This window comes from Aplidium turbinatum, chromosome 17, assembly GCF_918807975.1.
Source record: "Aplidium turbinatum chromosome 17, kaAplTurb1.1, whole genome shotgun sequence".
NCBI classification, from domain to species: Eukaryota; Metazoa; Chordata; class Ascidiacea; order Aplousobranchia; family Polyclinidae; genus Aplidium; species Aplidium turbinatum.
Genome location: NC_137488.1, coordinates 21310826 through 21326031, shown reverse-complemented (window position 1 = coordinate 21326031; position 15206 = coordinate 21310826). Strand labels below are relative to the sequence as shown.

The window sequence follows — 15206 nt, the reverse complement described above, 5'->3', positions numbered from 1 at the left end:
AAAAGACTTGCTCTCCCTATTGTGGCAACATTAAATTTTCTTCGCCTACATAGAATTGACTAGCTGGTCTTTTCATAGTCTCCTTGTCATATATTCAAATACTTGATATGTTCATATGCGTGACTTCTGGCACAAAGAAGCTTCAAGATCAAGCAGCGCTGGTTCGACTCTTGGAGTGTGCGCTTGAGCAATGCGCGAAGCGCGTTAAGGACTGCTCTCCATTCAGCGGCATCTAATGGATGGAATAATTCCCGAGCAACAAGAAAGGAGACAGTAGAAAATCCAAACTTACTTAAGACAAGCAAAATGATCCTAAGATGAGCATGAAGTAAGATTGACAGGAAAAGGCAAAGCAACCGTTAGTAATGCTACATAAAATGTGCAAGTTAGAGGTAAGATGTGTGGAGTGCAAGTAATCAAAAACGAAGAGTATGAAGCATAGGCGCCTAACTATTTTTTTGGCCGTGGGGGCGAAAGCGTGTTTCATCAGCAGCAACGTAAATTCAGCAAAATGTCATGCAGATGAATGACTTAATTATGTCGTAACACTAGGATTGCTTTTATTGCCACACTCGGAGTTATCGCTACGTTCGACCTACCGTTAAATATTATAAACAAAACTCGACCAAAACACATGCCATGCGTCTGGGTTGGCTAGCGGTTGATGAACTGCGACTCTTTAAGCTAAGCACAACATAAAGTTTAGCAACGAACTAGATTTATTAGCATGAAACAAGAGACGAAAAGGTTTACTAAAAGGTATACTGTAAATGGAATGAAAATACTAACTTGATCATACGCCTGAAAATATACCTGTTGAAAGCAAAATCATTCATGTTTACATCAATTCAACAGCACGTCACCTTGAATAAATTTAAAAGTTGCTGACATCCGTAAACAGCCCTTGAAAAATAGTTACGGAGGGACGTTTGATTAAGTTTTCGACTTGACATTGCTCCCTTTTCTCTACAATATCGCAACTTATGACTGACCTGCTTTCAAATAGCTGTTAAACGCCCGTTTTTGTGTTGCAGATGAAACAAAAGATGCGCATATTCCCGCCTTTGATCGGGTTTCTATGGCAACGGTCGTGTGTGCGCCATGCAGTTTGCGCGAGTCCGTTGTTGCGTTGATTATGCCGCGTGTGCGCAATGCGGTTTGTACCAGCCCTTGTTGCGTTGGTTAGTGGTTACTTCGGGCCGAGACTTCAAGTTCGTTTTCACTGCCGCGACAATTCACTCCAGAGATTTCTACTTTCGAAAGCGACATCGAATCTGTTTGCAAGCGCGTTAAGCTAAACGCACGCTCCGTCAACGTAGCAAATTATGTTGTTTTTGGGTGCATTCAACATCTGATGACATTGAATCGGCGCAAAATGGTAGATTTTTGCTATGTCCCAGGCAGCAAAATCAGTCGTTTTTACATTGATTCAACGTCTGCAGACGTTAAATCAATGTAAAAATGACTGATTTTTTTGTCTGGGGTGTGATTGTAGCATCGCTACTCGATACTATTTATCTCGAAGCTGTTGCGGTTTGCATTTAAAAAATGTTTTTCTGCTGCCGATCGCTAGTTCATCTATTCATTGTTTTATGTACCAATACGGCATAAAAAGTTGCTCCCAAGCAGAAATATGCATGGGGGCCTGGCCCCCACGGCTTAGGCGCCTATGGTATGAAGTTGATGGCTGGATGGTAGTGGATTAAGGTGACAGAAAATTTCTAAGTCAATAAATTTAGAGCATCCTTAGTGACAAAGCAAAAATCAACTTACATTGTCATAAAAGAAGTGAAAAAAAATCAAGAAGGGCTTTATTCCCACTGCAATAACTTGACGTTAAAACAATTGATGTCAAATGGATTTTTGAAAAGACAAGCCTCATTTCAACCTGTTTTTGGAGATGAAATGGGTGTATGAGATACTAAAAATAAAAAGGTTGTCACAGTTGTAATACATAATCCTGGGAAAATGTACCAATAGCCCAATGTAACAACCCAATAAAAATATTCATGTAATTCACCAACAGCAAGATTGCACAGTACAAAATGTATCAAAAATATACTCACCCTATCCTGCTGGCAGAGTAATGCCAGTGTTTTATTGTTTTCAAACTGCATCACTGCAAACACTTTTGTTTTTATGATAGACAGCAGATGAAACTCTCACACAATTTGCTACTGGAACTCGATGGCTGATTGAAAAGCCGAAGGATGTTAGAGATGAGGAAGACTATTGAACATCGCAAGGGCAAATGGAGTAAGATGGTATAGACGTGTACTAAGGCGGGGGGAAGGTAGTTTTCTTCGAAAGGCATTGACTATGAAGATAGATGAGAAGCGGAAACAGGGATGTCCAAGAAGAACATGGAAAGAACAGGTGAAGATTGAGGCAGACAAAGTAGGTCTGAAAGAAGAAGATGCGATGGACAGATGAAGAATGAGAGTGAAGGCAATCGCTCCAATGAAACGGCCACCTCCACTAGGAACCAAACTGCATTTAGATGATGATGATGAATTCAGTGGCTCTAGTTATCATATTAGGAAGCTACAGCCTCTGGGGCTTTACTCAGTAACTCCACCACGGGACCATTTCTGCAGTTGTCTGTTCTGTACCTTGGCAATTGCTGTTGCCAAATTCAAAAGCTCAATTGCTGTTGTAACTTTTTTCAAGAGTACAACTATCTCTCTGTGTTGTTTATGAAGTAGCAGGGTACAAGATTTTAACTGTGTGAAACCAGACTTACTCTCAGAGTATCCTATGCCATAGCATTCTCTCATTATTGTTAAGATTTTATCTTAGACACTTGTCCAATGTCTATGGAGGTGAGAAATAAACAACATTTGCTTTGCTGAGTGTTGTAGATTTAATTTTGTCAATAGCAATGTATGCCATACCTGAAAGCAAAATTTTAGGTACCGGCACAAGGTATATATTGAAATTACTGAATAGTCTTGAATTTTCTAAGTTATCACAAAAAAATTCTGGTGAATATTGCCAAAAGTCATTGTAGATAACAATATATGGAACCAACTACCTAATTCAATGGAAATTCTATCACTGGTTATGAATTCCCACCAAGATTTGTGATTTAAGTTCTTGTTTCATTAGCTGAAGAATTGTAGTGAACAAATTGATTATTGTCTTAAATGCTACCCTGCTTATAATTTTGTGCTTCTATGAGAATGCGCCATCACTTCTTTGGGCATCAAATGAGAGGTTTGTTCATAGTGCTTCTTAGTAGTAGCTTACCTTGTAACGCAATTTGATGTTATTGTGATTTTTTTATTTTTTTTTATTTGAACTTGGTTAGCCTTGACCATTGACTCTATAAACATATTGTTTTGTGTCAGTAATTATTAATATAACATATAGTGTGGTAAATGGTTTCATGATGCCATTTCACTGACCTCAACCATGATGCCTGGCCCAAATGGTGCATGTCAATGTTGGTTAGCCTGTGTTATGATAGCCGATGTAACATTGGTTGCATTACACTACTTTAGCAACTCCAAAACAGTTGTTTTATTTGACTTTAAATTTTTAAATCAGTAAAGCCCTTTTGTAGATTCATACATTTCATTTTTCTCGATTTAACAGCATTTGCAAATGTTTCATTTTTTGACATTGTGCATAGTTCAAACAAAGTCGTTTATACTGTTCTGGTAGTTCTGTTTTGTCAATTGGTTGGGTGACTTGCGACATTATAATGTATTGATATTTGTGTGTAGTTGAGAGTTGTGTACGTTACTAAAAAGGTCGACTTTTAAAAAAACGCCTGTCATTCAAGTTAAGTCTCACAGTCAAACAAACGTCGGCAACCATTTCCCATCCTGGTCCAAAACTAAACTCAGCACCAATATGTATCTAGGTGGTCAGCATTCATTTTCCCCTAACAATTTCCTTCACGATTAGTTGTGTTGTTGAAACTTGACTTGAGAAGTGTTTATCAGATATTCAGATAAACACATTGACAGATTGAAATTAAATCTTTTGTAATCGAGATAGCCTAAATTTATTGATACCACAATCAAATGTGATTTTTGCTTATCAGTTTCTGCACTTCAGATAGTGACTGAAAGAAGCAGATAATATTGTGCAGTGTGCACAGTGCACACGCTATATTTTAGCAGGAAGTTCTGCTCTAAACTTGGTTTCGGTAAATTTCATTGGTAAATATAGTTGTTCACACAAACAAACTGCATCTGAATGTTAAAGCTATAATTCAACATATTTTTTTATTAAATTAAAGGGATTTTGGATCAATTGTCCGCTTGAATTTTATAATGTTGTGCCATTTTTCTGCTAAACAGATAAGTTTTTTGTACCTGTTTTAGCCCGCCTTGATAAAGTCAGTCATGCTGACTGACGAAAATGAGGGAAATAAAGTAGGTTATCATTTTCAACATTATAGTGGTAGCCCTGTTTGCAGTCACTGGAAGAACGCCAAAACTTATTTTATAAAACTAACCCTTTTAAGACAAAATAAAGTTTGCAACCGATGCCACCAGACCTGTGTCATTGTGTCAATGACATTCTTGCTACTAGACTTGCCTATAATTCATAAGATGAATGAGTCACTGTAATTTTGCGATCTTGTCACTATTTTTTCGTCTTCCATGTGTTTTTGAAGCAAACATATGAAACGTTTTCTATTCAAAACAAGTTAGTGTTTGAAGTCAGTCTTACTTCAGTTGTTATTGCCATCATAATATTGCTGTTAATAGAATCATTTCAGCAGCATCTTCCTCCTTCACTCCCACTATCTCCATCTATTCTGTCTCACAATCTCTCCATTCTCTTTTTAGCCTTCCTCGCTTTCTTTTACCAACGTCTAATTGTTTTTTTTTTACATAATCTTAACTTTTTGTATGACATGACCCACCCACTTTAAGGCATGTCTCTCTCAGCTTGTCTTCCAGCTCTCCCACTTGCATTTTCTTTATGCTAATTTCATTTCTTACTCGGTCCGGCTTTGTCAACTCTAGGGACTAGCAGCACTTTCATTTCAACTACTTGCATTTTCCCTTCCTGTGTCTTTGTCGGGGCTACCACATGCAACCCATACAATGTTGCTGGTCTTACCATCATTTTATAAAAGTATTCCTTCTGTCTTTGCGGTACCTTTCTGTTACACATGACTCTTGTTATTTTCTTCCATGCTTTCTAATGTCATCCTTCCAGTCCTAACACCTACTTGTCACTTCTCTATCACTTGTTCCGTTCTCATGGCTGTATAATTACTTCAATTTAATAAAACCTGCAGGCCAGATGATTTTGCTTTCCGGACCGTAGGTTGCCGATAATTGTCTGAACGCAAATTTTAGCTTAACTTCCTAAGCAATCTATTAATTTAAGTTCCTGTTTAAGAACATGACATTTTGAACCTAAATTGATAAAAATTAGTTTTAAGAACATGACATTTTGCCATATACTCTGAGATCAGAATGGCCCGTTTCGGTGAGTCCGATTCGGTGAGTTCCCTATTCGGTGATTTTTTTTTAAATTATTGTGTACCGTAGCCTAATTATCATTGCCGTTATAGGGTTAGGGGTTACAGATTACGGACCTTATTTTAACGTTTAGCGACGTTAAAACAATGTAAAAGCGGCAATGATAATTAGTCTACGGTACCCAATAATTTTCAAAAAAAAATTCAAAAAAACCACCAAATAGGGCTCTCACCGAATCGGACTCACCGAATAATGGCAGACCCTTCTGAGATATATGTTTGATTGGTGTTCTCACATTGCTGTGGACATGGAAATAGTTAACAGAGATTATACCCCCCATTAAACCACCCTCTTTTTGTCATTGGGGAAGGCTTACCGGTAATAGAATGAAAACCTTATCAAGTACCGTATGGGGGCTACACTACACATGTACTCTACAAGCCAGGAAAAAACATGTTTGGTGCATAAAAGTGTTTGTTTCTGATAGAAGTTACTCATTGAGATTATTGCTTGATGGATACAGTAATTAAGTAGCCTATGTAAACAATACTAACATATTTGTGCAATGTGCATCTGTTAAAAGTATCCTTAGTTTTGTTGGCATTTGAACCTTGAGATATTGCTATCGTCGTTCACGATTGAACAAATTTGCAGATAATAATGGATGAAACTTTTCATAAACTGCCAAATCATCTCATTGCGCCTCCAAGCGATTTTGAATCGAAATGCTTGCAACAGCTAGGTGGAGCTCTGTGCAAGTTGTGGAAGACGGAAGGCACTTCGGTTTGTAACAGATTTCTAGTTCTTCTTTTGATGAAGAAGATTTCTAGTTGATGTTAAACGAAAAGTAACATGTATGACTTGCAACAATGCGTTCTGGCTTGTCTTGTGCTGCAGTTGAGTAATTTCAAGGTGATTGTCTTGTTTCTTTTACTGCCTTATTTTTTATTGCTTTTTGTGTACTAAGATTGTAAGATGTACATTGACGTAATGAGGTTGGACTTACAAGATGTTTCCCTTGTTTGTTAGGGCACCAAGCAAGCGACCTCGTGTGGCCAAGATGAAGGTGGATGCCAGGAGGGCAGCTTCTTACAAAAAGGTGAATATCCAGTTTCAATAATTGTGTTCATTTCAATGTTTATGTTGTTGGTCGATTTGTGACAAGTTGATGATATCAAGACTCGCTTTGGCTCTGCGATCAATAAAAATACAAGTTGTTGACGTTTGTCTCTCGTCTTTTATAATTGTTGCAACGTAACAAAACATTCCAACAACGTGAAAATGTTGCACTTTTACATTACAAGCCGGCAGTTGATAGTTGAGCGACACCCCGGCAATGTTGTTTGATGGGAAGGTCAATAGGTCGCCTCTGAGGTCGCTTCCTGTGCCGGGGATTCGCATCACGATTCTCAGCAATGTCCTTGCTTGCTTCGTTCCAGCTTGCTGCAGAGCACATGCACAATTGCAGGTGCCTGGTTTTGAAGACACCGAAGCCAATAAATTGAACAACTATTTCTGTTAAGACGGTGTAGAACTGCGTAAAAAGCGCTTGTTCGGATTTTTGGCCCTTTGAGGCTACAAAAGACTAAAATGATGGCATCAAATAATCCGAGACATCGCGGAGGTTGCCGAGTTAACCTGCTAGTCCACGAATGCAAACCGCTTACGAGTCAGCCGGGGATATGAGCTTTTGAATCAAGTATCGCGGGGGTATCTACTGCCGCGGATTTTCAAACTGCGTTCATCTTCATTGCAGTCATTAACTCTACAATACGGACACGGTTTATAAACGAATTTTTATTTATACAGAACCGGATTGTAAAGACTGGAACCAGAAGAACTTTTTGGAGTTTCTTGAGGTATTTTTGCTTCAATCGCCCTCAGAAACCCGCTTTGCTTTCACTTGATGTTGTCATGCCAACTGATGCGCAATTACTTGCGCAACGAGTGATTTGTGATGTCATACTCTATGAAGCTGTTTCTTGACCTGATCGCCGTGAGCGCATAATGTGGTGGTGAGATTGCAGCTCCACTCCTGGCCTGATGCAAGCAAATATGCGATAATCCTCGACCTCGCTTGACTGTCAGTTTATTATCGAATTGCATTGCGCAGTTTGTTGTTGCGGTTGCTGCTTGTTCTGATGATGTTTATTTATTAAAACTTTTTGTTGTTGTTTAGTTGAAAAAGTTTAATTGAAACCTGTCCTACGTAGATTGTTCTGTTTGTAGTATGAAGCAAACTACAATGTATGGTTTTGTTGCAAATTCCATGATAGCTAAAAGACGGGACAGTTTAAAAATGCATGTAGCGTCGTAAGTAGTTACCAGGCTGGTTGCTAACGCGTTGTCCTTCCAGCGATCGAGCGGTGCTTTGCTGGTGGTCGGGCTTCTATCGAAGCTGTGCATCTTTGCCGAGGTATCCCGAACCCTCCAAATCGAACAGGTGGGTTTTGTGCGCGTCACAGCTGCCAGGGAGTGTCCTGCTGAGGTTTCTAATGTTGTCTAGATATAGCTCCTCTGTAAAACATGTATGGACAACCAAACACTGGACTGCTACAGCGAAAGAGATGCTGCCATGTATTTAGCATTTCCGAGGCGATTCCAGCATTTAGCGCCCGTCTCTGAACCACTGAGCTACAACATTTATAGTTTTGTTATTTTAGACCAACATAAGGTCTAGATCTGTAAATCTAAGTTTGTAATAAATTTGTGTCTATCATGGAAACGACGCTCCCCAGCACATCACTGTGCGGTCATAACTAATTGTGTCGTCATCAGGATGATTTAATCGGCCGGCGACTCGATGACATCATTCATGAGCAAGACCGCTCCACTTTCAACGACGTCATGATGGGAATCCCCCTTTCCGATCCAGGTGATTGAGTGTTGATGGCAAAACGGTCATTTTCGTCGTAGAAGTGATCTGGACAAAAATCAAAGTACCAATATTGTCGGTCACAGGTTTAAGAATGGAGTGAGCACAAGTCATTCCACTTTGAAGCGCAGCAGCTTAACTGGTGGGTGGGCCTAAGGTTTCGCTTCAGCCGAAATGACTTTCCCGCTCATGTTGTGATGCGTCAGGCAAATCTTCTGTTTGAAAATATTGCGCGGAGAAATTCTTTTTCTTCATGGCGAAGTCTCAACATAATTATTCGTCTGTTTCTCTACATCCCCACATCCTCCACCAACCTTCACTAACATGTTTCAGAAACTGGTTGTCCGATCAAACGAATCGGTTTCAACAAGGTTGGAAGCTAGTTGCTAATAACAAAGTGTGTTTTCATGTAGCGCTGTAACCATTGCACATACACGTTGCTCTCAACGGTTTGTAAACCAGGCAGTGTCAGCGCAGCCGAGTCTAATGTGAGCTTGGTCAGTTGTTGGAATGGCAAAATGTGCTGCTGCCTGCAATGCGGTTTACTTTGCCGCGAAAGTAGGCTCATTCAGACCGAAAGTCCGACATTGCCCTGAGCTGAGAGTGGGAGCAGGAAAATTGAAAATTTTGGCGCGAGACCGCTCTGTATTGTTTATGTATGCCAAAAGGCCGATTGTTTGGTACCAGGGTTGCCAGTTTCGCGGTTTTCTCTCAGAATTGGGGTAGTGTTTTTTTTTGGATAAAGCTTTGGTAGAGAGTTTGCTTTTTTGAAGCATAGACAAACAAAACAAAGTAACTTTGGCAGGTTTTACATGATGTATTTCACACAAAGAATATAACATGATAACTCAACGTTTTCGACACGTACGTGTGTACTCATCAGGAATTACTTAAATCTGCAATATACATAAAATGAAAATTGTGAGATAAATTTGGCTTTGCACTACAACTGCAGCGACACTCCGGACTGAAAAGCACAAACTGAACAGATGATACAAGAATGATTACAAGTAAATTATACGGTGAGAAAGATCATAATGAGGTGTATAATACAGGCATGTGACAAACAATTAGAACACACACAAAAGGAACGAACGAACAATTAAGTTGGGGCCAAGGTAAGACCGATTAGGTTGGGGCCAAGATTAGACCAATTAAGTTGGGGGATCTGGTTAAATCGATTGGATTGAGACCAGGGTTAGACCTATTTCTTAGAAACTGCATTCGGCAGCAAAATGTCATCGCTGCTAATGTATCTAATTCTAGAATGACAAGCTCTTGTGACGTCTTTATCGGTGATGATTTAAGTGACAATGAACATTTGTTTGTGAATGGTGTTGAAGTCAAAAGTGTTACTTCGGAATACTGTCCTTTGTTGCAATAATAGAAAGTTGTGCGAGTTGATTTTAGTTTTAATTACAACCTAAACCACAGATTTTGGCTCATGTGGTCATTATACAGCGGTGATAGCCAGTGCCAGATATCCCTGGCCGGCTGTAACCAAGCAATTATTGACCGCACCGTTGCCTGGCGGTGGTGGACTGCACACACAACCTTAATATGAACATTAAGCTGATTATAAATAATGTTACGCGAGATACCGTACAATAACCAACCAGTCATTCACCGCGTGTTCTGTAGCCGCAGCCAGATTCATTTATAGTCGGATTGTAATTATTATGTTCTAACCTCGCCGCTTAACAAGAAAACAAAACTTCACAACAGAATCTTTGCCGTAGGGATAACATGATGAAAAAATGATGCAAGATTAGTCATGCTTCATTGAACTTGTAGGTTACGCTTGAGAAGACACTATAGCTTGCTTATTAAGGAATGTCGAGGTGGTTTCTGTGAAGTCGCGCAGGCGATTGATCATTGATTCTAAGAAACCGCTATCCAGTATTGTTCGTCATGTGGAGGCAGTTAGTACGCTCATTGCATTGGTGAGGCCAGATAGACTCGACGAATGGTTTGAGGTAGACTCACTCTCTGTGACGTATCCTGATGCAAGTTTTAAACCGCGCGACCGAAACCATCACGTCTGATTGTAGCGACGGTGCACTCTAACATTGTTCTATAGTTGTAGCGTAGGTATCTCATTTGCATTTTAGAAAAAGTTGTAGCTAGGAGATAAAAGCTTCCTCGATAATAAAAAAATGTTCAGCTTCAAAACATATGGAGTTGCTTGGCGTTTTTTCAGGTTGTAATTTTTGCTGTTGGTGGTTGTCGGCGTTTGTATCCTGCTCGAGGTTGGCAGCAGTTGTGTGACCAACCACCCTGCTAGCCATGAGATTGTTACGTACTCGTCCGTTGTGAAACATGTAATTTTAACGTGAGGATTGCTTCCAAAGCAACTTGAATAAGTAACTTGGTGGCGAACACGTCTGGTTCGTTGGTGCATCAACATCACGTGCTGCAGACCATCTTCTACTTAAGAGGTGGTTCCATCGTTCGTTTTAATTTGCAAAAATAACATTACACGAATTGTAGAACTTTGGAAGATTGAGTTGATTGAATAACATTATTCAGACGGAAACAAACCAGAACGTTTCTAGCGCAGTGTTCTAAAGAAAAAGTAATTAACTTCACCTGAAAAAAAGCAACAATAAATGTTGAAGATTATGCCACAAACTGAGCGAAACCATTTGAAGCTGCCAGGCTGCTTGTAGGAATGCGGAGGTATAGAAAGGATGGAGAAAGATGAGATGAGTGATAACTAGGGCGGCAGAGCCAGTAAAAGTCATTAAAGTCACATTTTTTTTGGTGGTGCAGAAAGTTGTCAAACCGATGACAGTGAAGCAACGACGTTGCTACGGGGTCAATTTAAGAAGTTATAAAGTCGTAAAAAGTCATATTTTCTGTTGTAGATCATAAAATATGACTTTACATTTTTACTTTAAAATGCAAATATTGAACTCTTGTAACTTCGTAAATGCAGTTCAAACAGCTCCTGTAGACATTGAAATTTGTCGATAGGGGAAGCAGTGAGAGTTCTCGCGCTGAGTTTCACGAGACATTGGAAGCAACATTTTAATTATTTTCTGTAGCCTAGTAATAGCGCTTGCAGTTTAATGTCAATTTGCATTGTGACGTCATCTTGACGCATTATTTTGCATAGCCTAAACCAGGGATGTCCAACCTGCGGGCCGCACTGCGGCCCACCTGAGATTTTTGTGCAGCCCGCAAGTCATTTTCACTCCAAGTAATATGCTGAACTTCATGGAGAAAAAAAAAACAAAATGTGAACTTTATAGAAAATAAAGAATGGTTGAATGATTTTTCTTTCTTAGTTGACCTCACAGAAGTGCTAGCTGAGATCAATTTGCATTTACAAGAGAAATGTCAGTTGTGTAGTTCAATGTTTGAGCGAATAAGCTTTACCAGGAAATTAAAACTTTTCATAGCACAATTGAAAGCTGGTGAAATTGTACATTTTCGTCGTCTATCAAAAAGAGCTCAAGACAGGTCTGTAAACTATGAAAAGTATGCTAAGATATGTGAAGATTTGCTTGAAGAATTTACAGTCAGATTTTCTGACTTTAAAAAGATTGAAATTGAATTACAATTATTTAGTGACCCAGTTTCATTTCAGTGTGATAAAGCGCCACCCGAATTCCAACTTGAACTGATTGAACTGCGAAGTCGAAAAAGTTTGAAAACTTTCCACAGAGCACACTCTTCCTTTATTTTATAAAGAATTAGCCTACATTCATGTAATGAATTCATTAAATTAGTTAATTTGTCCAGAAAATTATTGCTTATGTGGGGCAGCACATATTGTTGCGAGCAGTTATTTTTATCCATGAAAAACATCAAAACTGCAGAAAGAAACAGACTGACCGACAAACACTTAGCAAACATCCTAAGAATCAAGACAACGTCTTTTAATGCAAATGTTGATAACCTTTTAGCTGGAAAACAAGGTCAAAAATTTTATTGACTTTGTATTGTAGAAATAAATTTTTGTTTCTTTCTATGTGTGTGTTATTTGTTCCTATTTTCAAAGATGAAATTAATCGTTTTTAATTGTTTCTTTATATACCTATTTTTCTTGAAATTTAGTATGTCCTGCGGCCCATTGATTTATTTCAAGTGACAATACGGCCCATTGTAATAAAAGGTTGGACATCCTTGGCCTAAACCTAAATAACAGATGCCTCTTAGACAACTTTCTGCGTACAAGGGAGCTCTGCTTTTCAGCTGCAATGCCTCGTAAATTTTGGCCATCATTTGTTTGTTATTGTTTAAAAATTCATTATTTGTCCTTGTTCGTTTGCAACTCTGATAGACAATCACGAACCGTTTTAAAGATAAAAGTACGATACCACAATCACACCTACGATTTTTAATGGCTCTGTGTCAATCGGTATTTGTGAAGTTAAGATGCTTGTAGGCTGTCCTGGCATGCCAAATTGTGCAATGTTTATGGTAAGGGTCAAGTCGTGCGATATGAATTCGCTCACCAAACTCAACTCAAGTCTATGCTATGCCTATGACTATCCCAAACCTTCTATCATGCATCACATTGCATCACATTGCATCACATTGCATCACATTGCATCACATTGCATCACATTGCATCACATTGCATCACATTGCATTACATTGTTTCAATTCAGACTCTGCTAAGTTAGTAACTGAAGAATTCGCAAACTGTAGCTCCGTAAACTTACAGATTCATGCATGGCCTACTAAAACACGGCCAAAGATGTTGCTATTTGGGAAAATTTCTAAGAGTCTGAATTGTTACAATCATAGCCATGATAAACCTGTCTTTTCCCACTTGCAGACGTATGTAAAACAAGCAACATTTGCATCTAGACATATTTTTGGCTTGTTTTGCCAGAGATTAGATATGTATGTTAAGCACAATTTTTGCAATAATAATGTAAAATATGTAACACTTTCCAACTGCATCCAGGCGGTAGTCTCATCATACAGTCGTTAGGTTTTTTTTATAAAGCAGGATCTTTCGCCAATAGCCATATTTTACTTGCAAAACTAAACTTGGCGAAAAACAAACAAATTACAATTTAAATTGACACATCAAATGAACACTGAACAGCTTACAACACAGAATCCCTAAAAAGTCCTTGATATTTTAAATGGAACATGCAATTACACCAAACGATACTACCTCCAAGGTGCAGTTGAAAAGTCTTACATATTACATTATTATTGTGTAAATTGTGCTCAACGTACATACCTAATCTCCGGTTAAACAAGCCAAACATATGTCTAGGTGCAAATATTGCTTATTTTACTTACTTCTGGTAATGGGAAGATGACAGGTTTATCATAGCTATGATTGTAACAATTCAGACTCTTAGAAATTTCCTCAAATAGCAACATATTTGGCCGTGTTCTAGTAGGTCGTGATTCATGTAATTTATATCTCAGTCGTTAGGTCAGCAGGCTACAGTAGAAAAGTTTGTAATGTCACAAACGCTCTGCTCACGTGATCGCACTGATGTGGAACGATGTTGTAATTGTTTTAATGAAAGTTCAAAAATGTTGCAAAGTTTTGTCTCACGGTGAAAAAGGTTGGTAGAACCTTCTCAAACAGTAAATCAACCGTTTTTTACATTGATTCAACGTGTGCAGACGTCCTGTCGTTTGCAGACGTTGAATCAATGTAAAGAATGGTTGATTTACTGTTTGGGTTATGACTTGGTAAGAAACGTGGTTGGTCCGAGACCAATCGCTGCATCTTCATGGCATGCTAGCGAGAGAGTAGGTGCCTACTTCCAACCATCTTTAGGAAGCACGTCTTGTACCAACTGTTGCCGCAACGGATTCAAAAAGATGATTATTTTATTCATCAGTTTACTTCTGGTTCAACTTGTCGCAAAATAAACATTTTTGAGTTGATGACTTTTCATCCCAGTTGCCACAAGCGGCCCCAGCATTGTGACGTGTGCGTGCCGGTTCCATTGTAAACCTGACCATGGAACATCCGGGATTCCCACGACATCGACTGGTTGTTACACAACAATGAAGTGTATCGGTGTGGTAGAGCACCTGAAGGGAGAGCCCCTCCTCAGAGAAAAGGAAGGTGTGTGTTTTGATGTCGTTTCAATAAATTTAAACATTATCTCAATGTAACACCAGTTATCCTTGTTAGTTGTTCAACATACCTTCACATCTTGCTCTACCAACAGAGGCCAGATGAGGGATATTTGTTGTTTTTTTAAATTGCGCCGCCCAGAAAATATGAACAGCTGCAGTGTTGCCAAGTAATCACTCACGTAGATTGCTGTGTGCCCCATGGACATAGCTGTCTCATTGGTGCCCCCGCAGCATCATGTTACTGGTCGTTCTTGGTGAAATTTGCGATTTGTTTTCAGAATCTGATTTTCTCGTCTGCGTTGCATCGCCACCTAGTGACGTGAATAACAACGAGGTTGCCACCAGAGGTCCTCCTAACCAGACCATCAACACAAGAGGGGAAATCCCACAACCTGAGCGATTTTTTACCCGGCACAGCACGACAGGTACCATGATAGAAAAGTTGATCGATTATTTTGTGTGAAACCAAGACACGGAGACAATTTTAGATATTCGGTCCAATAGTGTTCAATGATCTGTTCGGATATTTGCACTTTCAACAACTACCATGGTCATTAAGTCTTGATATACTGAAGTTTGTCATAAAATATCAATCATTTCTACCGGTTAATATTGTTTCTAAATTTCCTTCCAAACATCAGGCCAGGGCGTACCATGAATTCTGCAATAGCATTTGCACAGATTTCATTGGAACTGTCACTGACTCAGATTTGTTCACCAAGGTTGCCAGTTTGAAGTTTCCTCTTACAACAATTTTTATGCAAAAAAGAAATTGTACGATGTATTTATAATACTTAATTTTATCTCACTTT

The 15206-nt window shown here is 39.0% G+C and overlaps 1 protein-coding gene across 1 annotated transcript in view; it reads left to right on the top strand.

Annotated features, from left to right (window-relative positions):
• Positions 1 to 3110: 3110 nt before the first annotated feature.
• The window catches only part of LOC145786458 (uncharacterized), a 28795-nt gene continuing 16699 nt past the window's right edge, over positions 3111 to 15206 (top strand). The window contains exons 1-8 of the mRNA XM_082598115.1: positions 3111 to 3216; positions 6105 to 6233; positions 6480 to 6549; positions 7260 to 7309; positions 7807 to 7893; positions 8229 to 8325; positions 14213 to 14380; positions 14673 to 14819. Coding sequence (XP_082454241.1) covers positions 6111 to 6233; positions 6480 to 6549; positions 7260 to 7309; positions 7807 to 7893; positions 8229 to 8325; positions 14213 to 14380; positions 14673 to 14819 — 742 coding nt within the window. The 5' untranslated portion in view covers positions 3111 to 3216; positions 6105 to 6110. The remainder of the gene's footprint in view (positions 3217 to 6104; positions 6234 to 6479; positions 6550 to 7259; positions 7310 to 7806; positions 7894 to 8228; positions 8326 to 14212; positions 14381 to 14672; positions 14820 to 15206) is intronic.